The sequence below is a fragment of the Hemitrygon akajei genome, chromosome 4, assembly GCF_048418815.1.
Source record: "Hemitrygon akajei chromosome 4, sHemAka1.3, whole genome shotgun sequence".
NCBI lineage: Eukaryota > Metazoa > Chordata > Chondrichthyes > Myliobatiformes > Dasyatidae > Hemitrygon > Hemitrygon akajei.
Genome location: NC_133127.1, coordinates 133,263,853 through 133,289,390, shown reverse-complemented (window position 1 = coordinate 133,289,390; position 25,538 = coordinate 133,263,853). Strand labels below are relative to the sequence as shown.

The following is a 25,538-nucleotide window of genomic DNA, read 5'->3' as shown; positions in this document are numbered from 1 at the left end:
CAGTGCCATTGTGTAACATTACATTGAAGAAAGTATTTTGAAGCATTGTAGTTAAGTGTCTTTCAAAGTTCATTAAGCATTAATTGAGCTACATCAAAATTACTGCTTGTCTTATTTCATACAAAGCTAATCTTACTGCTCCCTGGAAACTGGAAGATACTTCATTTGGAATGATATTGCAGCCTTAATACTCTTTCAGGTCTTGGCAAAATGCCATGGGAAAATATCATTATATATTACATTACTGGGTATATTTCTGCAACAGAGAGAAAGTTCAGTTGAAATTCAGCCATGCCTGAAAAGGCAAATTAAAGCTTTGTAGGCGTGGGAGAGGGCTCTGACAGGAGTTGAGTGGGTGGGGGTGTATCTGTACAGTTTTCAATGAGCTGCATCCATGAAGAAGTTCCATCATTGACAATTGGACAGTGTTCAAGGCATTGTAAAGGAAGTGTTGCAGACATTGCGAGTATCATGGACTGCCCGAGAGCACTGGGGGGTTGAGAATGTGGAACTGGGAGATCTAGACGTACATGTAGACAGTTGCTTGAAAGTAGCGACAGTCATACAGGGTGGTAAAGAAGGGTTGGCATGCTTGACTTCAGCAGTCAGGGCACTTGTACAAAACTTGGAACATCATGTTACAACTTCACAAACAAGATGTTGATGAACCTGTCTTAGCTGGAAAGGGGGTGGATAAGATTCACAAGGACGTACTGGGACCGGAAGACTTGAGATACAAGGAGAGGCTAAATAGGTAAGGGTTGTTTTTTTCCCTGGGGCATAGGACCCTGAGTCATTACTTTTTAAAGTTCTATGATATCATGAGCAAGGTTAAGGTGAATGGTCACAGTGTGTTTCCCAGGGCAGGGACTCAGACATTTATGGTGAAAGAGGGAAGTTTTGAAGGTGACCTAAGGGGCATTGTTTTCATTCAGAGGGTGTGGGTATGTGGAACAAGTTGCCTAAGGAAGTGTTACAATTACAATGTTTAAAAGGCATTCAGACAGGTATATAAAAAGAAAATACCCAGAGGTTTATGGCCCAATTACAGCCAAATAGGATTACCTCAGGTAGGCAATGATCAGTGTAGATGAGTTACACCAAATGGCCTGTTTCTGTGCTTCTATGATGTGTGATTTGATGTCGGTGGGGTGTCTGCTGGATAGGTAGTTAGGAAATGAGGTCAGACTCTGATGGTGGGAAAGGTCAGACATATAATCAGGGACTTCAGGAAAGATGAGAGAAAACTACTTAAAGATACATCTCTGTGTTAAACAAGGGGAGCCTCAGACTTGATGGCAGAAGGTAAGAAAGATCAAGTCTCCTTTCAACTAATTCTGAAGTAGGCATCTATTCTGCAGTTAAAGTCATCTTCAGTATGAATGTCTCACATTGTTGGCAGGCACAAGAGATGTCAAAGTATGAATTACACACCGTTTGACACCAGTGGATACGCCTGGTAGCCTTTGTGATTGTACGTGTCAGCCATACAAAAAGCACAGACCACATAGATAGAAATGTGTTGTATGAACACAATGCAGAGCTTTGATAAAATGCATTAATGAAATCTACAAAAACCTGACATTAACTGACAATTTCTAACCCATTCCACAAAAAAGTTCATCAAGATTCAAGTCCATATGTTTGGGATTCTGTATTGATGATGTTGCCAATTGACTTTATGCTTTATGATTTGTTACATGCTGGCAAGGAGCAAATCAGTTTTTGTAGTGACTACTGTTGGGACTGATGTCAGATGATCTATGGGTGGTACTTAAAGTACTTTCAGGGTGAATTATGATTATGACCCACCATATGTGAGAATTAATGATTGCAATTTGCATATGCCATATTTCACTGCTTAAACCATTAGTCTACAAGCTGATGAACAGAAATATGGGTGGTTTTTAAAGTTATACTCTAACAATGATTAAAACCAAAGCAAATGTTAGTGATAATCCTATTGAAAGCATTTTTGAATAGTTTTATTGTTGAAATATTAATCTTACAAAACTGCAAGATAGACTTAAAACAAGTTTAATTTATTTATTTTGTCATAATGATTCTAACTTCTTCCCGTTGCTCATTTTATTTCATTTCAGCATTGAGTAGTTTTTCTTAACTCTTCTGTTATTTCCCAAATCTTCGCATTTAGTTTTGGTGTTTTCCCGAATCGCTGTATTGCAAGTAAATTTACTGCATATTTCATTGTTGTTACTAACACCAAATATCAGTCCATTTAATGAACGTTATCCATCAAACAAAAAAAAATTGCTACAAGGCTTAATTTTTGCCATCCATTTTCTTAGTTTTCACTTGACTTTCCAAAGTTTGTTCCAATCTCAACATAAGAATGCAATGCCTTATTTTCCCCCAGGTTATTAATATAATATGTCCTGTTTAATTCTGCCTTTTGTGGTGGCAAAAAATCTGACTTTGGTCCTACCTTAAAGCATGAATCCAAGCTCAAAGTTGCCCAGGTAGCCTTTACTTCACAACATCCTAAGAATAGCCTAAATGAGTGTGGTTTTGTAATACTGCCTTAAACTTTACATTCCAAAATTTGAACTACTAGTTGAATTCATTATAGGGGTGGTAGTGTGGATTTTACTGTATTAAAATGTAAAAACTTGGAGCTATGATATAAAAAACCATTCAGTCTGATGAACCAAGGAAATCATAGTTAAATTATTATAATAAAAGTAATTATAAAATTCCTGGATTGTCATCAAAAAGCCAACTATATCTCCATTTTCCTTGGACCTAAATTTATGTGGCAAAGTTCAAAGAAATTTATTATCAAGGGACATGTATGTCACCATATACAACCATGTGATTCCTTTTCTTTTGTGGGCAATCATATTAAATATAACAAACACAATAGAATCAATGAAAGACCACACCCAACAGAGCAGACAACAACCAATATGCAAAAAAACAACAAACTGCAAATAAAAAAGAAAGAGAAATATATGTAATAACAATAATAAATAAATAAGCAATAACTATCAAGAACATGAGATGAAGAGTCCTTGAAAGTGAATCCAGTTCAGTGGGAACGGTTCAGGGATGGCACAAGTGAAGTTAAATAAAGTTATCCCCTCTGGTTCAAGAGCCTGATGGTTGAAACTGGTGGTGTAGGTCCTGTATCTTCATTCTGATGGCTGCAACAAGAAGAAAGCACTGCCTGGGTGGTAGGGGTCTTCGTGATGGATGCTGCTTTCATGCGATGACACTTTGTGTATATCAGCTCAGTCGTGGAGAGGACTATACCCGTGATGACTGGGCTGTAGCCTCTACTTTTTGTGGGCATTTCTTTACAAGGCCATTGGTATTTCCATACCAGGCTATGATGTAACCAGTCAATATACTCTCCACCAAACATCGATAGATCTTTAGATGACATGCCAAATCTTTGTAACCTTCTAAGAAAGTGGAGGTGCTGCTGTGCTTTCTTCATAAAGGCACTTATGTGTTCAACCCAGGGCAGATTCTCTGAAATGATAACTCCTAGGAATTTAAAGTTGCTGACCCTCTCCACCTCTGATGCCCCACTGAGGACTGGTTCACAGACCTCCGGTTTCCTCATCCTGACATCCACCACTCAGCCATATTTTCAATCTCCCTCCTAACTACTGATTCATAACCACCCCTGATTCAGCCAACCACAGTGGTGGTGTTGGCAACTTAACTATGACATTGGAGCTGTGCTTAGCGTCACAGTCAAGTATAAAGTGAGTAAAGCAGAGAGCTAATAACACAGCCTTGGGGTGCACCTGTGCTGAGGACGATTTTGCAGGAGATGTTGTGACTAATCCAAACTGACTGGGGTCTACAAGTGCATACATTGCAGATCAAGCTGCACAAAGAGGTATTGAGGCCAAGGACGTGAAGCCTATTGATTAGTCTTAAGGAGATAATAGAATTTAATGCCAAGCTGTAATCAATGAAGACCATCCTGATGTATACATCTTTGCTGTCCATATCTACCAGGATTGAGTGAAGAGCCTATGAAATAGCATCTGCTGTGGCTCTGTTGTAGCAGTAGACAAATTGGAGTGGATCCAAGTAGGAGCTGATCTGCTTCATCACTAACCTGTCAAAGCACCATCACAGTGAATGTAAATGCTACTGGATGATAGTCATTGAGGCAGGTTACCATGTTCCTATTCGGCACCAGGATAACTGAAGCCTGCTTGAAGAGGTGGGTACCTCAGACTGCCAAGCGCAAGGCTGAGGATATTGTGTGAATCTCCAGTCAGTTGATCAGCACAGGGGTTTAATATTCAGCCAGATACCCTGTCAGGGCCGCATGCTTTCCGAGAGTTCACTCTCCTGAAGGGTCCACTCAGATTGGCCTGAAAGACTGAAATCACTGGGGCTGTGTGAGTTGGTGAAGGAGCTTCCATGGGGCTCAGTAAAGTATGTATTTACCACAAAGAATAGTCATTAAAGTTCAAGTAAATGGTTCACAATCACCTTCGCAGGGCAACTAAAGATAACCAGTGCTCTCGTCAACATCCATATCCTGAGGAACTATTAATATATCTGCATAATTGTAATAATTGTCTGGCAATGATGAATAATCAGTGAAATAATTCTTGTTACAATAGTAGGTAGAAATAAGTGACACTGGTTATCATTTGGCAATATGTTTTAATGTCAATAATTAGATACTAATCACCAATTAATTTCATTAATTTGAAAACATTAAATTTAATCTTGTATCTAAAAAGCAAATTACTTTGCCATTCATTTTTATTCGTATCATATAGAACAGTACAGGCCTTTCGGCCCACAATGTTGTGCCAACTTTTTAACCTACTCCAAGATTAGCCTAACCCTTCCCTTCTTTCATCCATCTGTCTAAGAGTCTCTTAAACTTATCTGCCTCTACCACTATCACTAGCAGCATGTTCCTCATACCCACCACTCTCTGGGGATAAAAAACTTGCCCCTGACTTAATCCCTATATTTTCCTCCAATCACCTTAAAATTATGCCCTCTCATATTAGGTATTTCTACCCTGGGAAAAGAGTGCTGGATCTCCACTCGATAAAACTGTAAGACATAGATCCATCAAGCCTACTCCACCATTCATCAAGGATGATCTATTAATGATTTGCCATCAATGTCTCCTATAATATTATATATCTTTATTAAGTCACATCCTCCTTCACTCCAAAGAGAAAAGATGGATAGATAAATACTTTATTTATCCCAAAGGAAATTTCGGTGTCACAGTAGCATTACAAGTGTACAGATAGACAAATATTAGAAGAGAAGTAAGAAAACTATAAATAAAAGTTACCTTAAAAATGAGATGTACGAGATCTACAAGTCAAAGATTGCAAGATCTCAAAGTTCACACTGATAAGCTTGTAGTGCAAGGATGACCATAATATTATAAAGAAAAGGGTGCACATTCTCACAGTCCAGATAAGAAGTGATGGTATTACTGAACAGGGTGTCCGCCATGGGAGGGTATGATAAACAGTCTAACAGGAGGCTGTCATCACTTCCCCAGCTATAGGTCGACTAATGGCTGAAGGTAAAAATGACCTCATGTAGCGCTCTTTGGACCAGTCTTAGTCTATTACTGAAAGTGCACCTCTGTTCAGCCAAAGTGACATGCAGAGGGTGAGAAACATTGTCCTGAATTGCCAGGAGTTTCTGTAGGATCCTCTGTTCTACCACAGCCTCCAGTGTGTCCAGTTTGACTCCTATAAAAGAACCAGCCTTTCTTATCAGTTTATTGAGCCTGTTGGCATCACCCGTGTTGATGCCATTGTCCCAGTACACCACCACATAGAAAATTGTACTGGTGACAACAGACTGGTAGAACATGTGAAGGAGAGGCCTGTACACTCCAAAGGACCTCAGTCTCCTCAGGAAGTAGAGGCAACTCTGACCCTTCTTTACACAGCCTCTGTATTGATGATGTCCACATAATTCAGAAAAATTAAATGATTTCACTACTTCAACAGGTTAGGAACTGTGAAGAATTTGAACTTATTGACTATCATCTTGAATGCTACATTGAAAATAAAGATTTGGAGGATGCCATCATTGACAGCATAGTATAAAGGGAGTCCATTACACTGGGCAGCACAGATTATGCTTCCTGAATCCTTTTGGGTATACCTTATGGATTTAGGCTGCTGAACATGAAAATCGCCATGAAATTTCCCTATCATGCACCATCGCTTTGAAATCGCCCATGGTTGTTACTCAGTTCATAATTTATGTCAATTAAAATGTTGCCCAAAATATAAGCTGAAAAACTTTCTATTTTGTCAAGGCATGCCTGGACATTTTAAATAGGATGGATGTTGCATAGCGGGACAGGTTTTAGAAAGACTTTAAGCTTTCGTGAAGGATTTCGATATTTGAGACAGATGTTTCTCAGAATAACCGATGCCAAGATTAAGCAAGGTATTTTTGTTGGCCCACAAATCAAGCAGGTTGTCAATGGCAGACAATTCAAAGAACTTCCAGTGGGACCCAAGAAAATTGCATGGAAGGCATTCAAGGATGTTGGTGAAAACTTGCTTGGCAACTATAAAGCACCAAACTACGTGCAGCTGGTTGACAACCTGCTTCAAGCATTCAAAACGATGAAGTGCAACATGTCACTAAAGATTAATTTTCTGCATTCCCATTTAGACTTCTTCCCTGCAAATCTTGGCACTGTCTGTGACGAACATGGTGAGAGGTTCCATCAGGACAATTGTGGTCATGGAGAAATTGTATCAGGGCAACTGGAATCCATCAATTCTGGCTGATTATTGTTGGACACTTAAGTGAGAAGCCTCAAACACTGAGTATGAATCAATATCATCAACAAAGCGTTTTTAGTTTAGTTGAACATCAGCACCATTATGCAATTGAAACCTTTTTACTAGGTGTCTCTACAGATGCGTTTGTTAGCCCCTCGCTAACAGCCACTGGACTCAGTGGTGGGAAAGCTAGCTTTCTCAAATTCCATATCTAGGGTTGGCATGACTTGGGTCCCACCAAAACCAGGAAGTTGAGATGTCTCAACTACCCAAACCCTAATCTGTGTGGCGTGTAAATACTGCCCCCACGCAATTAGCCGTTGGCAAGAAATAGCAGATCGTACACTGTATACAATTATAAAGAAAGTATATTTACAAATTTCAACTTTATCGATCAGTTAGTAGGGAAAATTTTTTTAGAGTTCCATTACAGTTAACCCAGTCCAAATGTGCACATAAGTTGGAGCTGATCTTGAAGTTCACACACTGGACCCACAGTCTGCATGAAAGTACACACCACCTACGGAATATCGCTCAGAATCCATCTCGAACAAACGGGCTCCCCGAAGGGAGTACTGGTCCTTGCTCCTTGAAGCCATTCATCTACACAAAGTACCTTGTGCAACAGGGACGGCATCCTCAGCCATCTTCCCTCCTGTCCCTCCGAGCTCCCGGCAAAATTCCTCCATTCACACCAGTGTCCATCACAAAAACTTCTCTGCCCAGTGTTCTCTAGAACCTTCTCCCAATTCCACCATCCTGATTGGTTGACACAACAGTCTCAAGTTGAACAACATAGCTCAAACCCTAACATGCTAAACGCAGAACAGACTGCTCTTACAGAACTGCCAAACTGAAATACTACAGCATAGCAGTAACAATCTTAACCAGGGTGTTACACAATTCAACGCATTGTATTCAATAAATGTTAATTTCTTGTTTCTTGATACAAGTATTTGTGTTCCGTCATAATCAAAACAAATTTATGAGGAAGTAACACTTTCAAAAAATTATTGTCAGTATTATCTGCACTGATTTTATTCATTTACAGGTAAAAAAATGTGATATGGGTGAATTCCTCCATCAACATTAGCGACATGTTCGGTACAACTTTGTGGGCCGAAGGGCCTGTATTGTGCTGTAGGTTTTCTGTGGTTCTAATACGAATCAAGACGAAGTTTTATACTACCCTAATAGTATTGTTAGTGTTCTAATTTATTCTGTATTTCATTTAAATACATAATTTGTTACTCAGTTCGTCTTCTTTATACCTTTTTAACTATTTCCATGAAACTTTCGCTAATTGGGGCAGCTGCTTAATTGGAGCAAAATGTACTGGCCTCAATGTGTCTCACTTAATCAGAATCCACTGTACTGCTGTTTTCAAGTATTGTGTCAGTCCAAAGGTAAATTAATCACTATTGGGAAGTTCCACAATTTGCATTTGATTATCAAGTTTCAATGAGTCTGAAAGTTATGCTGAAAAGTTTGTGCACAAGGACGCTACTGAGCTTCTTTCTGAGCATCTTTCTTGTTAGACGTTTAAAACATTTCCAAAGAGCTAGCTGAGTGTTCTACCTAAGTGTAACTGAAAAAATATTTTGTCTTAATTTTTCACATAACATGATGTATCACTGATTTAAGATGTTTTTGTTTTTAAATAAATCTTTATTCATCAAACTTCACCAGTCACAATTTTTAAATATATCAAGATATATTTGTTCTGATCTATGGCAGTTTGTGTTTTGGTGACAAATGAATTTGAATGGAGACTTGAGGATAGAGGAAAGTGGAGATTAAGTACAGATTGCTGTAAAGTGGAGATGGGATGTTCAATCCTCCAAAGTTATTAAAGTGAGCTCCTACTAATACCTGGGAATAGAACATGAGCAGATAAGAATATTGTGTAACATTTCAGTTTTTATTGGCATGTGTTTTGTGCTTTGTCCTCAGCCATCCCAGTTAATGTCTTACCACTAAGCTTCCACTAATGAATTCTAGGAAGCTTGGGAAGTACATGGAAGGGAAATTAAACTGCAGAATCCATGTTCATATTTCCTTGAGCAATTGATACTAAGATTTTAAGCCTACTTTCCCCCAAAATGGTTGTGTGAGTCTAATCTATATTCCCTGGAGAACTGAAGAAATCAGTAGGTGGGAATCAATTAATTGACATTTTGGAGTGAGGTATTTTCTGCTCTTGATTTTATATTTTGTCACTTGTCACAAGTGACCAATTATTAATGAATTTGTACCCCTTAATCTAGCCCTGCATATCATCTAAAACTGCCTGAAATAATCACTTTAAAATATATATGCCATTCTTCAAAATTATTATTCATTTAGATAGTTGTCTTATGAGAAGTGTATTAGGTTCCAGATTTTTAACCTTAACCCAGAAGAGTGCCAGGTTTGAGAACTGAGTTTCTCAGGTTTTTGCTAAAGGTTGTAAACTGGATTGGTAATGCTGTCTTGTCGGATCTGAGCTCCCCTGATGATAATTTCAAAACTTTACTTAGTCCAGGATAGATTTCAAGTGAACTTGAGCAGTTTATGGCACTAAAAAGAACACCTGAAAGATTGAAATCAATAGCTGTACTGGTAATTAAATTTAGCTTCAAGTTAGTTGCCGTGGTCCTCAGTATGCACTTCAATGATTTTCTTTCTTGATGTGTGTATAGATAAATTTTCAGAAGTTATTTCAGCTTTATTGTTAGGTAAACTAAAAGCAATTTTATTTTCCTTCAGGCTCTGTTGTACATAACTTGAATATTATTGAATGAACACAATTGAACACCATTGATGAAAATATACATTGTTCACATTTTGAAAGTTACATTAATAGACAGGCCTTTATGGCATTATGGCACCAGAATAGTGCCTTTCATTAGATAATACTTTTATTGACACTGAGAAGTATTATCTACTATGTTCAAAATTTAATTATTTTAATGTTTCTATATATACATATTTAGGGGGAAATCCTAAGGGGAAGTTTGCTCTTGGTTTGGTTCAGAATGAGTGGAAGGTCTATGTGAAAAGGCCTTTAGATCGTGAGGAACAGGATATTTACCAACTGAATATTACAGCCACTGATGGACTCTTTGTATCAAGAGCAGTGGTAGAAGTCAGAATATTGGACACCAATGATAACGACCCAGTGTGTAACCAGGTGAATGATTTCTTACTCTGCTTCTCAATTTTTGACATAAGAAATCCTTTTTTAGTATTCTAATGTTTAAATGTTTGAACAGTGTGTTGTATCACTATTAAAATCTGTTGCCATTAAATAATTGCAGGTCACCTACACAGAGAATATAGTGGAAGATATTCCACCAAATAACGTTATTCTAAGGATTGGTGCTCATGATGCTGACATTGGTTCTAATGCAGAAATAAGGTATTCTTTGCATGGAGCTGGATCAGATAAATTTTTCCTTGAACCAGAAAGTGGTAAGTGGTTATGTAACCTTAAAACAGATATTCTCTCTTTAAATAGTATTGGAAAAAAAATAAGATGACCCACATATGAACCTGACAACAGTTTACTGCATTATCATTTTCCTGAAAGAATGAAGGGGCATCCCCCAGTGACAGAGATATTCTGACTAAAATACCTTCATTATCTGCCAATCCAGACCTAAGATCACATAGTTCATAACTACTCACTGAAGCATTGGAGAATAGCTATTTATTTTACAGAGTTATGACAAAGTTAACAAAATCCCAAACATAATTTATAGATGGGGCAATCCTTTGGTTATATAAACCTGGCTATTGAACGTTGCAAAATTTAGAGAAGCATGATAGAAAAAGTACACTTGGACTTGATGTCTCCGACCGAAACGTCGACTGTACTTCCTATAGATGCTGCCTGGCCTGCTGCATTCCACCAGAATTTTGTGTGTGTTGCTAGGATTTGTGAAGTGGTTTTTAATTTTAGTTAAGGTTAGAGAGCAGATTTCACTGCAGTAAAACAAAAGCAGCTGCAGGTGAAGAAACTCATTATAAAAGAATGATCAGATTAGCATGCCCCATGTTACTATGTATAAGGCCATCGGTGTGCTTACACAATATATTAATGCAAGAGGAAAATTACAAAATTGAAAAGCGTTTAGCATAGTTTTTCAGAAGATGCTGTATATATATTCTTTCTACAGTTAGAAACTTTCACACAGTATTAACTTGTGATTTTTAATCATCATATATGTGTAGTGTAACATGCCTGCAAAGTGCATTATCATTGTTCTGGGGTATAAAGTTCACCAGCTGATAGAATTAAGGAGACCTGCTGGCCTAGCTGCAGTGTGAAAGTCAGCCCCTTCATTGCTTTTTAAAAATCTGTTTATTTATTTGTTTACTTGTTTGCTTACTTACTTATTGAGGTACAGCACGGAACAGGCCCTTCTGGCCTTCAAGCCACATCACCCAGCAACCCCCCGTTTAACCTCATCACAGGCCATTTTCCAAAGACCAATTAACCTACTAACCAGTACACCTTTGGACTGTGGGAGGAAACCGGAGCTCCTGGGGAAATCCCACACATTCCACGGGGAGGACATGCAGACTCCTAGTTGTGTTTGATTCTGAACTCTGAGCTCTGACAGCCGGAGCTGTATTGGCCTCCTGTTAACTGCCATGCTGCCATGGTGCACTTCCAAACACATTGCAACATGGAAATGGCTGAAAGGTGTTGTATAGCAGTGGACAGTGAAAAGGCCACTAGGATGGTCTGGAGGAGGGAGTTCAAGTTCAGATCTGAGGTTTGATTACTACTCATGGGGCCTCTGCCTTGAGGCATACCCATGGCAGGTAGATCTGATGATTGATCAGACCTCTAAAGTCCTAAAATGGGACTATCACAGACAGCAAGCCTGATGAGCAGTCAAGATCAACTGTTTCATCCCATTGTTTGTGATAACAGTACACACCGCAGCATGCTAGTTTTTATTTGGTTCTGTCAAAAAAAAGTATAATTTTCCCTTCAGAATCATTCTGTACAACTTCATCAAGTCTTGAACAATTTAGGATTACTTGCTGCTCAGTGTACGTTATTCATTGTGCACCTTTTATTGTCTTATAGGTGAACTAAAAACATTATCAGCTTTAGACCGTGAGGAAACTCAAGTATATAATTTGATTGCCAGAGCATCAGACGGAGGTGGGCGTTACTGCCAGTCAGGAGTAGTTCTGACTTTGGAGGATGTGAATGATAATCCACCTGTGTTTTCTTCTGAACATTATACTGAATCTGTATACGAGAACACAGCAGTTAAAGCTCTGCTGACAAAAGTCGAAGCAACAGATCCAGATATAGGTATGTCACTGTGTAGTTTTGAAAATTTGCTGTGGCACTTTATAAAATGGGAAGCAATAATGGAAATTCACAGGGACGCAAAAGACTGTGGATGCTGGAAATCTGGAGCAAAACACAAAAGAGTTGGAAGAACTCAGTGGGTCAGGCAGCACCTGTGGAGGGAAATCTGCAGTCAACGCTTAACGTTGAGATCCTCATCAGGACTGTCCATCGTCCTCCATAGATGCTTTTTAAGTTTCTCCAGCTCTCTTGTGTGCTGATGGAAATTTGCTGGCTTTATTTTAGTTGAGGTAAAAAAAAACCTAGCCACTTCGTAACTTTGACTTAGAAACAAGTATATAGTATTTTTGATAGCATTCTAAGTTTGTATTGAAATTAGTAATGTTTACTTATGATCATCTTTATATATCAAAAATTGAAAGGGAATTGAAAAAATAGCCAATGACACTTTCTTATAGTACAATTTCTTCATTGGTGATGTGCAATGGGTGGTGCATTGCTTGCATCTCATCTCTTCTTATATATTTTGGTATTAGAAAAAGCATATGTTCTTTTGGTTTCACAATAATATATCACCTACTCAGCCCTACTTCAGCCCATCAGGTCACAGACATTCTCCCCTACTTCACTGTGGTCTCCAAAGGGTATTCTAATGAGAGAACATTCATATTGGTTATACCAGTGCTCCTCATGGCTGACCTCGTACCCTCCCTTGGGCAATATCAGCTTAGAAAGGATGCTGCTCAACACATGCTATGTCATGCTAAATGACATCATACTCAATCCATTCAGCAACGCACATGCCAAGTTTGGATTTAGTTGTGTTTTAATTTTCTCTCGATAGCTGTACAACCATTTCTGCTGCTTACAACTCTGACCTATTCCCTTGATTAACATCTTTTTTCGATCTTTGAGGGAGCAGCCATGCTTTGATCTGACTTGGGCCTACTCTATGCAATTACGTGCTTCCCCTTGAATAAGTATGTTAAAACCGAAGCCAGAATAAGCATCTAGCCACACAGGCCAAATTCTCTCTCATTGAGGCAGATTTATTGGTCATCATTTTTAAGAGTAGTTTTGCATCATATTTGCTGTATGTTACTGATAAACTTATTCGATGCAGTACTGCATCTTTCCTGCATCCCTGATCTTGCCCATTTATACTCGTGCGTCAGGTAGCATTCTTGCACCCACTAATGCTACACCACCCCAAATAAACTCCTTCCGTTGACTTGCATAAAGAGCTTCACCAATGATGTGAAAAATAAGGTCAAATACTGGAGCTGCCCACCAGTAAGCATTGATTAACGTGCAACTTGATTAAGTCAGTGTTAATTCCTGATGCAAATAATGTACTATCTACATGATTGCACAGCAATAAATTTGATTCAGCAAGACTGCATTGTATGCAATTTATGGTTTGCAGCAGCCAAAAATTAGATAATGAATTATTTATTCAGTTTTTTGACTGAAACTTTATGAGGAAGAGGCAATCAGGCCAGTATTTGGCACATCAGAAGACCATGGATGTTACACGTTATGGGAGTGTAAATTCAATTAACACTTAATAGTTATCAGTTATTGTATGTGAACTGTTAAATGAGCTTTCAGTGCACGCTAAAATTTATTTATCCACAAACTTACCTGGGCTATAGTCTGTTTTTACTCGTCAATGTTATGTGGTTATGTGCAATTCGTTAGGGAGTTTACCCTGATCATTTGGTTTCAACAGAAACCCATTCAGCAATGTGCTTCAACTGAAAACAGATCTCCTAGGCGATTTAAATTTTTTGTTCACAATTTAATGTATCATGCTATGTTAAAATTGTTTTAAATTTGATTCTTTTATCATAATCTAATTTTGGATTTGTGTACTTCGAGAAGTATTGCCCAGTGTGCCAGTATGAATCATTTAATCAAAGAATCAAAGTACATTTATTATCAAAGTACGTTTGCAGTATTGAACCCTGAGATTTGTCTTCCCCACAGACAGCCATGACACAAATAAAACCATGGAACCTGTCAATAAAATCATTACCCCCCCCACATGCAAAAAAAACCAACAGATCGTGCAAACAGCAGCAAAAATTTTGAGTAGAAATCACAGAATACCAAATGCAAAATTAAAAGAGACCAGGCATATTCAGTTTAGCTCAGTGTTCGTTATCAGCAGGCCTCCCTGATTCAGGGTTGCCCAAAATAGCAGCAAAAAAAAATGAGTGACCGAAACTAGAAATACATCATTACATGTACTACAGAGTCTAATCCACAAACCGCAGACCCAGAACTCTGGCAGCATCCTCCAACAGCATCGAGCAACAGAGAGAGACCATTTGAACACAGGGACCTTTCTTCAGGGACAGCAAGTGAGAGAGAGCGCGTCACACACAGACACATTTCCTCAGCAACAACAAGCGAGAGGCTGGTAGATGGCACTGACCACCTGCTCGCCTCAATGATTTCAATCTTATGCAGTGCTTCAGTTGGCAAGATCAGTGAGAAATGGTGTCAATCATGGGCTCACAGCCCATCTCCAGGCTTCTTGACATCGAGGCCGCACACCTCATGGAATACCCTTGGAGACATCAAAGCGGCAGATTGTTCAACACACCAGCAAACTGTAGATCACAGGCTTCAACAGCAGCAGAACCACATTTGAAAGGAAAAGAAGATGTAAAAGAAGTGAAAGAAGTAGCTTTGTGAACTGCCTGGAAGATGTTGCTCTTGGTCACGTTATTCGCTGGCATCATCTTCTTCCCTGAAGGTCCTGATTAATATCTGCACCAAATGACCAGCTCACACAAGAGAATAACCCTACATGAAGCACCCTTGCTGCCACCTGAAAATTAATGTAGCAAACTGAAAATAAGCTGTTCCAAGTTTAGACCAAGGCTGTGATCAACCTGTAGCCAAATAATCCTGGCAAAACAAAATATGTATTGGTAGATGCTCTTGAGAATAACATTAGAAACATCTGATAATTGAGAATAGTGGGATCTGACAGTAGTTATACTGGGTTATATTGCACTTGACATTCGTTGATACTTCACTGATGGCAGGTCTAGCATATGCACATTAAAGACAAGGCCTGTGTTTGCACTTTGTCCTGATGTGCTGAATGGATCCATCTCAGCTTCCTCCCAAATCATCATTGAGAACAGTTTTCAGCCAATTCAGATGTTGTATCAAGAGGATAATATACACCAAGGCTGTGGGACCAGAAAATGTCACATGTAATACTAAAAGACTTGGATTCCAGAACCAAGTGTGCCTGACCTCAGACTGATGCATTGCAATTACAGCACTGGTATTTCCCAGTGATGTGGAAAATTACCCAGATACACACTTATCCGCTAAAGTCAAGGGCAATGAAATCCAGTTAATTACTGTCAAATCCCTCTCAATTATCAGCTGTTCCCAATATTATTCTCAGGAGATCTACCAATACTAATTTTTTTTTTTGCCATCATCATTTGGCTACAAGTTTCATCACAGTCTTGGCCCAAATATGAACCAAATGGCTAATTTCCAAATGTGTGGAGAGAGTGACAGCCCTCAATCCCTGGACAATACTTGGCCAATTATGACATCAAGAAGCATTACATTGTACAGACCCAGCAAGCTTCTTCTATGAAATTACTTGCAGCAGCAGAACCTGAGCATCCTTGCCCTACAGAATCAGAATCAGGTTTAATATCACCGGCATAGGTCGTGAAATCTGTTAACTTTGCAGCAGCTGTACAATGCAATACATGATAATAGGAAAGAAACTAAATTACAGTAAATATATATACTGTATATAAATTTAAATAAATAGTGCAAAAATAGAAATAAAACAAGTAGTGAGGTAGTGTTCAGGGGTTCAGTGTCCATTCAGAAATCAGATGGCAGAGGGGAAGAAGCTGTTCCTGAATCACTGAGTGTGTGCCTTCAGGCTTCTGCACTTCCTTCCTGACAGTGGCAATGAGAAGAGGACGTGTTCTGGGTGATGGGCGCCGCCTTTTTGAGTCATTGCGTCTTGAAGATGTCCTGGATACTATGGAGGCTAGTGCCCATGATGGAGCCAAGCTTACAACTTTCTGCAGCTTACTTCAATCTTGTGCAGTAGCCCTCCCCCACCCCATTCCAGATGGTGTTGTAACCAGTTAGAATGCTCTCCACAGTACACTCTGTAGAAATTTGGGAGTGTTTTAGATGACAAACTCCTAATGAAATACAGCTGCTGTCGTACCTTCTTTGTAGTTGCATCAATAGGTTGGGGAATGGGCACCAGTCCTTTCTCCTGTCCTGGATTTTGACCACTCATACTTCACATTGTGTGAAATTCTGAACTACTGAGAACACAGGAAATAAAAGTAGAAGTAGCCTGCTCCACCATTTAGACAGATCATAGCTCATTGTTCACCTCGACAGTACTTTCCTGTGCAAACTCCATATCCCTTGATAAAGCTGTGTGTAAAGTTAATCATGCAGTGAAGGGTTGCCAGTTTCATTACTGTCTTTTTATTTCTCTGATGCTGCTTGTCCAGGAGAAGGTCCTTAGGCTTCTGAAAGATGCATGGAGTAGAATATGTTGAATAAGGCAAAGTGGTAAACAAAGATTTGCAAAGCATAAAGCAAAAGGGATGAATGGGAAACAGCTTGCAAAACAGATGATCAGGAATGATCATTTTCTATTTTATTTCTTTCTCCACATTATCACAGGGTTTGTGTCAGCTGCTTACATAATGGTAGCTGGGTTTATTGAAACCGTGCTTGTTCAGTCTGCTGATCATATTATCTGCAGGAGAAGGTGAAATGGGCTGCAAATTATTGGGCAGTGTTATCTGTGTAATGCGGGTGCCATGGTTTAATGTTGAGTATTGTATAATAGATGTCGGTTTGAGGTTTGATGTGGCGGTCATGGTGCATTTCTATATCAGTTCCAAGTGAAAAATAACAAAAGATTGTGGCAAGATGTCTCACTGGCCTTGGCCACTTACATAAGGTCATTAAGCTTATGGTCACTAATGAAGCTTGGATTTGACTCTTGGCAATCATCTCAGTCATTAGAATCAGAATCAGGTTTATTATCACCAGCATGTGTTGTGAAATTTGTTAACTTAGTTACCTCATACTGTGCCAGTTTAGTGCCTTTTTCCCACCGTAGGCAAATGTTTTCCTTTTTGCTTTTTTAACTCACCCACCAGTGCCTCCTAAAGGACATCTGGAAATTAAGGTGTTTGTCCCAGCTTCATCTGGATTCAACCAGCTGGTGAATGGCTTCCACCACCATTTCCAGCACTCCTTAATCATCCACTTCCTCATTCCTGTCATTCCATGGTCACTGTGTATACACTCTGCCCCTCTTTAGTGGATGGGCTCCAGCTTACAGAGGTAAGGAAGTTGATTTTGTCCATTAATCGGAAAACAATCAGAAACTGTACCTCCACGCTATTTTAACAAATGTCATCAAAACCACCATAAGACTGATATGAACATGATCACTGAAAGCGAAGAGAAAGTAAGCTCGCTCTGTCATTCGTAGGAGTGGACATACATGCATATATCAGACTTTTGAATTTAATTTTATTATGGCAATCACCTGCCTATGAATCAGGTGATTGTAACCCAGGGACAGTCTGTATTACTCTTACCTCTTCTCACCTGCCTATCACCTTCCCCTGGGTCATCTCCTCCTTCCCTTCCTCCTTGTCCACTCTCCTCTCCGGCCCTTTACCTTTCCTACTCACGTGGTTTCATCTATCACCTCCTAGCTCTCCTCCTTCCCTTCAATGCACCTTTTCATACTGACATCTTCTTTCCTTTCCAGTCCTGAAAAAGTGTCTCAGCCTTAAACGTCGACTGTTTACACATTTCCATAGATGCAGCCCGACCTGCTGAGTTCCTCCAGCATTTTGTGTGTGTTGCTTGGATTTCCAGCATCTGCAGATTTTCTCTTGTTTGTGCCAGTACACACAGTGGCCACTTTATTGCATAGCTCCTGTGCTAAATACAGTGGCCACTGAATGCATGTTTGTGGTCTTCTGCTGCTGTAGCCCATCTGCTTAAAGGTTCAACATGTTGAGATGCTCTTCTTCACACCGCTGTTATAACACATGGTTATTTGTGTTATTATGTGCTTTCCTGACAGATTGAACCAAAGTCACTTAGATTACATTTCAAAGTTTCAAACGTTCATTTATTATCAAAATGTACAACTCTGAAATTCTTCTTCTCCAGAAAGCCACAAAACTAAGAAAAAAATACAGCAGGGGATCATCAAACCCCAAAAACCCCCTCCTATTTCTTCTCCATTCTGATGTTTGATCTGAACAACAACTGAACCTCTTGACCATGACTGCGTGCTTCTAGGCATTGGATTGCTGCCATATGATTGGCTGAGTAGATATTTGTTTTAATGAGCAGGCGTACCTAAAAAGGGGGTGACTGAGTGTAAATGATGTAGTGTAGTAACTTACCAAGGTTGCTTCAACATCATCTCCCACAGCTACAAACCACCACCAGCTGAAAGAACTGGGATAACAGGTGCACAGTGATATCATTACCTCTAAATCCCAATCTAAGCTGTAGAGTTTCTCAACTTGGACAATGTACGTATCACCATTCCTTCATAATCACTGGAACAAAATTCTTAACCGATAAAATGGTTTAAATTCCTTTATCACTTGGTCTTCAGTGGCCGTTAAAGTGATTTCCTGAAGAGCAGCAATTGAACGCGAGCTTCCTGGCACAATTATCGTCTTGGCAAAGGACAATGATTAAAGAGGACTAATCTGGAAATTTTAAACTTTAAGAATGAATACATGAGATTTTAGTATAAGCAATTACATATGCAATACAAGACCTCTGGAGCATTTTTTTATCTTGAAACTTACAATTTTGCGTGAAACGTTTGAGGCAGTCATATCAATATTATGGCTGTGGAAAAGAATGGTACCTCATGGCTTATCTTTCCCATGGTACTGACCAGCCTCTCAGGCTGTCAGCTACAGTGAGGGGAACCAGTGATAAGAGCTTGCAAGCTAGAAGCCTTAGGAGACCATCGGCAATGGTTGTGGTCATGGGGCAGGCTGCAGACCGGGACTTCAGTAATCAGCAGAAGGGTTGCTGTAGTACAGTGGCCAGAGAGGCTTAAAAGCAAACTAGGGAGCTTAGAGTTCCTTGCTCCAAAACAATTGCATTCTGGAGCCTTTAGTCCATCTCTTCTGTTAGACATTAGTTTCCTGAACCAGTGGAATCAAATTTAAATCTGGTCCCCAATCACAAAGAGGGAGGCTAATCTAATTATTTTAGTTTCCTGCTTCTCCACAACAGGATTGATGCACAGCTCAGGGTGCTCCACTGTAAAAATGTAGAGTCTCACGGCACGGAAACTGACCACTGAGTCTGCGCCGACCACAAAACACCCATGTGACCAATCCTATACTGAATCCCATTCTTCGCTTACATCAATTCTCCACAGAGTTTATCATTCACCTACTCAGCAGGAACAATTAACAGGGTACCAGTTGACCTCCGGAGCATACTTTGGGATGCGGGAGGGAACTGAAGCAACTACTGGAAACGGGGTCAGAAGGAGAATATACAAACTCCATACAGAAGTCCCAAAGCTCAGAACTGACCCAGAGATATTGGAGCTGAGAGGTAGCAGTTGTGGTTGTGAAACTGCAGCCACAAGCAAGTATCCTTGGGGTGATTTCCTTTTGTTTTAGCAGAATTTAATCCTTCATTGTGAAGCAGTTCCTATTGAGGCATTTAAGTGGCTTTTCCGTTACCAATACTATTTTCAGCTAGTCAATCTCTCATAATGATTGATATTGAGTAACATTTTCTCCTTTTCAAACAGAAATAAAGAAAACAATTTTTATGCTGCCTCTGTTTATAGCATAACTTTCAGATCCAACTTTTACACAGATTCAAGTATACTGTGAAATAATTCACTCTTAGTTAACAGTACATTTTTCTAAAAAAAACAACTAATATAGCACCTAATCTGTCCCAGGACTGAAGTTTGATGTCATTACTTCACATTTGGTATCAATGGTAGATGAACTTTGTACTACATTGACCCCCAAGTCATTAGATTAATAGTACAATAGATTGAAGGCAGCAAGGCAAACTTTCAATTTTAATAATATGCATAATTGCATACATTTGCAATGTAAACCAGCAGATTCTGAACTGTGATTTAGCTGATCTCAGCTCAAAAGAATTATGGGGTTATTACAGTTAACTTCATCCTCCTTTTCAAAATTACTGATGTGAAAAATTAGGTGGGCTACTGGTCTGATCACTATTCAAATGATACCATCTGAAATGAAAGTGTGTTTGGCTGCATGTTCAAGTTCAAAATTTAATTATCATTCAACCATACATGAATACAGCTGAACGAAACGATGTTCCTCCAGGGACAAAACATACACACAGCGCAAGGCACATACAGCACATCAAGATAGCAAGCAAACATACGAATCCCAAAATACTGCAGACAAACACATGCACGCAGTCCAGCTTGTCTTTCCACTGATTGAACACTGGAGGGGATTACCGTGGGAGAGGCCAGCCCCAACTGAGCATGAATGCCTCACTATACCACCTCCAGCGTCTCCTCTGCTGGACTACAACCGCAGACAATGGACGTTATTTACTCGGGTTTCAAGAATGCGTTCGATAGGGTGCCGTGTAAATGACTTATCCATAGGATAAGGATGCAGAGTTGAGGGGGTGGGTAATGTATTAGCATGGACAGAGGATTGGTTAACTAACAGAAAGTAGTGAGTTGGGATACATGGGTGTTGCTGTGGTTGGCAATCTGGTGAGCGCTGTGCCACAGGGGTCGGTGCTGGGCCCGCATCTATTCATGATATACATTAACAATCTGGAAGAGGGGACCAAGTGTAGTGTATCCAAGTTTGCTGACAATACTAAATTAAGTGGAAAAGCAAATTATGCAGAAGATACTGAGAGCCTGCAGAGAGATACAGATAGGTTAAGTGAGTGGGCAGTGGTCTGGCAGATGGAGTATAATGTTGGTAAATGCGAGGTCATCCACTTTGGAAGGGAAAATGAAAAAAAAACAGATTATCGTTTAAATGGGAAAAAATTGCAGCATGCTGTGCAGAGGGACTTGGGAGTGCTTGTGCATGAATCACAAAAGGTTGGTTTACAGGTGCAGCAGGCTATCAAGTAGGCAAATGGAATGTTGGCCTTCATTGCTGGAGGGATTGAATTTAAGAGCAGGGAGGTTATGCTGCGACTGTACAGGGTACTGGTGAGGTGCACCTGGAGTACTGCGTGCAGTTCTGGTCTCCATACTTGAGGAAGGATATACTGGCTTTGGAGGTGGTTTAGAGGTGGTTCACCAGGTTGATTCCAGAGATAAGGGGATTAGACTATGAGGAGAGATTGAGTTGCATGGGACTGTACTCGCTAGAATTCAGAAGGATGAGAGGAGATCTTATAGAAGTGTATAAAATTATGAAAGGGATGGATAAGATAGAGGCAGGAAAGTTGTTTCTGCTGGTAGGTGAGACTAGAACTAGGGGACATAGCTTTGGGGGAGTAGATTTAGGACAGAACTGCTTTTCCCAGAGAGTGGTGAATCTGTGGAATGCTCTGCCCAAAGAAGTTGTGGAGGCTACCTCAGTAACATATGTTTAAGACAAAGTCGGATAGATTTTTGAATAGTAGGGGAATTAAGGGATATGGGGAAAAGGCAAGTAGGTGGAGATAAGTCCATGGCCAGATCAGCCATGATCTTATTGAATGATGGAGCAGGCTCGAAGTGCCAGTTGGCCTCCTCCAGCTATTGTTTCTTGTGTTCTTACAAGCCCATGGCTTGAAGCCAAGACCTCACTATAACCGAGGCTACTTCATCCCCACCATCTGTTGTGCCAAATAGTGAGGGAAATGGTCCTGCAGCATCTTACATTATCAATGTCCAACAGGATCTTGTGATTGCAAGAGAAGCGTCCAGGACAATCACCCACCATTACACTACAGGCTGTTTTCATGCATGAACTCCAATGCCGTCCTGTAGCAGGCTGCAACATGGTCCACACCAAGAGCAGCTCCTTCACCCATAAGCAGCTTGCTAATGGGATAGACCTTCAGTACCCCAAGTAATTAAAGACCAGCATGTTTTTGCGATCGTAAAAAAGACAAAACTGCCTCTGGCTGGCCTCTGAGAAGCCACTGTGTCCAAGCACACCAAGTAAGATGTAGAATATAGTCTGACATTGCCCATGCTGAGTGCTTGCTGTCTGTGAGAATATGTGAAGGACAAGTGTATAAGTAAAATAGAGAACTATACAGAACATCATTATGCCCGTGCTGTCAAGATGCTGAATCCCCTTCCTTTTTCTTCTCTTTGCTCGTCCATTTCTGCCTTTCTTGTCAATGGATGGTCTGTGTTTAACTGTGCTTCTGTTCATCCAGGGATTGTTAACCCCTGCTAGAGGTTACAGACCAAAATAAAGTACAGGATAAATGCAGATTTCTGTTGTCTCATCTTCTCTGCCTCACTTTGTATTCAATTTCTTTGACTTGATGTGTCCCTCCTCTGGCCAGTAGTCAATATTAGTCCTCCGTCTTCTATCCTCAATTTAGAGATATGCTTCAATTCATTTTTTCCATGATATTTCTTGCAACCCCAGTATAACTTCCGTGCAGACACTTAATTTCAACTGCACATACATATAATTTGATTTGTAGTCAACAAGAGCTTGAGGGCAATTACCTGGCAGTGATTCAGAGGAGCCAGGAAGAAGTGTTGACAGCTGAATCTGTAAGGAGCTGTCTGGGTGATTACTCCTCATCAATAATGCAGGAAAGGTCAAATCCCAAAAGCCTGCATTTGCAGCTGACCTACAAAATATTCCGTACTTACCTAGTGCAAATTGCCCGAGGCCAGCTTGCTACACATACTTGGCTCCATTTTCACTGGTGAGTCCCTGTATGCTTGCAGTTCCTCGGTGTAATTCCAAGGCCAGGACAAACCCTGCTTGAGAAATGGTGTAGAAGCTTTGACAGCTAGCCTGAACTATAAATTTTGATTGGTTCTAACACTTGAAACCATGTATAGGAATTCAAAACAATTGTAAATTCTCATTCATCTTTAATAACTTAGAAAAAAAACAAATCTTAAATGCACTTCTTAAAATAATTTGAGGAAGCTAATTCAATAAATGTAAATTAGTTAAAATTAACCTTTGTTTCTGCACTTTCTCCTCTTCATTGAAGTGAATAGAGATATTGTGTTTACACCTGGTGCAGGTTGTTAAGGTCAGTTCCAAAGTGTAGGTGAGGGGAATTGCTGCAGCTTTGTGCTTCGGTGCTGAACTTCATCAGGAGTCCTATACTAAAGCACTGCCAGCAAAGTTGTGATAGACAGTGATGGGGAGGTTTGGGAGTGGCTTTAACAAAGGCAGGAGTTCCAAAATTAATGAAGGTTATATAGGGAGCAGCCTGCAGTTAACCACAGGACTGCAGGCATTTCCCTGTGTAATCTAAGCCAATATCTTTTATGTTGTTTCATTGTTTTATGTACAACAGTCTAGATTTTAAATAGTTGCATTTTGCTAGTGATTGGTGTCAAGTGAAAAACGCACACTCCAATGTCAGATGGACTTTAGAAGTGGCTGATTTATAGAGGTTAAATTATGTTTAACTATTTTGGATTTTAAGTTATTAAGAAATATAAGACATTATTAATTCACCATCCATGTAGTTTCTGATGAAGGGTCTCAGCCCGAAAAATCAGTTCTTTATTCCTCTCCATAGAATGGTGCCTGACCTACTGAGCTGTGCCAGCATTTTTTTTATGTTGCTCTGAATTTCCAGCATCTGCAGAGTCTCTTCTATTAATAGTTTCTTAGTACTTTTTAGGTTTTCATCTCTACATGGTTTCTTTGATAGTACCTTAATAAACCCCCATTACATCTCCAACCATTTCTGTGCACCCATGCAGGTTTTCGAATACTGTATGTGATTGTCTGTCTCAATCTGACTTCATAGTCTCTCGACACCAGCTTCTACCTTTCATTCAAATAGAAAAGAATTACTCATTTAATATATCTCTGCAAAATTGTCTTGCATCCTTTCCGTACAGTACGGTTTTCAACCAAATCCAGAATAAGAACAATGATAAATAAAAGATGAAACAAATCAGAATCAATGACAAACTGTATATCTTTACATGCACATGACATAGATAAAAGGCATCCATGCATTACCCAGTTGATTTTCATTTTAACGCATTCCATAAAACTGGGAATCTTCAACATAGATTTGTTCCTAAACCAGAAATTAGCTGAGCCTATTTTTATGTAAGTAATTACAGAAAAATGAAGTTCATCTTGCATGCCCTCAGTACATCATATTTAGTACTCGAGCTTTCCCCTAAAATCATTTAAACATACTAAAATTTCACGTTAACTGCTGAAGCAGCAACCAGCAGATGCTGGAAAATGGTGAAAACAGGAAATGCTCTTCGAGTCAGACAGCGTCTATGGCAATAGGGTTATGATGAAATTTCAACAGCCTGAGACTGTTGCTGTCTCCACATATGCTGCCTAATCTGCTGGCTGTTTCCAGCATATTTTAACTAGGAATTTTTTTAATGGGTGGATTAGATGTTTCCTTTTAATTTTGTTCTACTTCAATAATTTTGAAAGTGATTTGCTTCCACCACATTTCTACGGAATGAAGATATAGAGTGTTGACAGAACGAAGTCTTGGTTCAGTAGCCAGGATGATTGGAAAATATGTTCTGCTGCACAAACTTAGCATAAACACATACAATACTCAAAATCAAATCGTATGTACGCTTTAAATAAGTGAATGCACAAGCATCTGCGCAACCACACAATCCCCACCCTTGCAGCCTTGCTCCCCCCCATTGTCATTAAGTCATCCTTGTCCCTCAGACTCCTCCCCTACCACCTTTGTTTCTCTTTCCATCCACTCACTTTCCCCCCTTTCTGCCCTTGCAAAATGACGCTTTTACATGCCTTCCAAGGTTTGTTGATGATTGAGGGTAGCCAGATCAGATAATAATTATCTGCATTTAAATTGCCATGCATTTTGTAGATAGGACACTGTTGACAAAATTTCGCATTGTCCAGGGAGTCAGATGGGAAAGGTAATTATCATCGTATTCAAGGTGCTGAATAGCCTATTCCTTATGTTCTGGTACTTCAAGCATGATTGGCTTTTCCTGGTTTGTTAAGTATACTGAAGAACTTTAGATGTATACTAATACAATATTTTGTACTTGAAAGGGTGGCTTTCTATAAAGCACAAGAATTTACTCAGATCTAAAAAATCCGTTTGCTGTGTCTGTTAATCTGTGCCTAGACTATCTCTTCCCTCTGCAGTACTCTGGATAACTAGGAATAAGGAACTACATAGAACATGCCATATACAAATGATACTTCCAT

General features: G+C 39.6%; 1 protein-coding gene across 2 annotated transcripts in view; it reads left to right on the top strand.

The window, feature by feature from the left end:
- The window catches only part of fat3a (FAT atypical cadherin 3a), a 687,349-nt gene that overhangs the window by 567,687 nt on the left and 94,124 nt on the right, over positions 1-25,538 (top strand). For both annotated transcript variants that reach the window (XM_073043347.1, XM_073043348.1), the window contains 3 exons: positions 9,755-9,951; positions 10,079-10,232; positions 11,863-12,096. In XM_073043347.1, the coding sequence (XP_072899448.1) occupies positions 9,755-9,951; positions 10,079-10,232; positions 11,863-12,096 (585 nt within the window). The remainder of the gene's footprint in view (positions 1-9,754; positions 9,952-10,078; positions 10,233-11,862; positions 12,097-25,538) is intronic.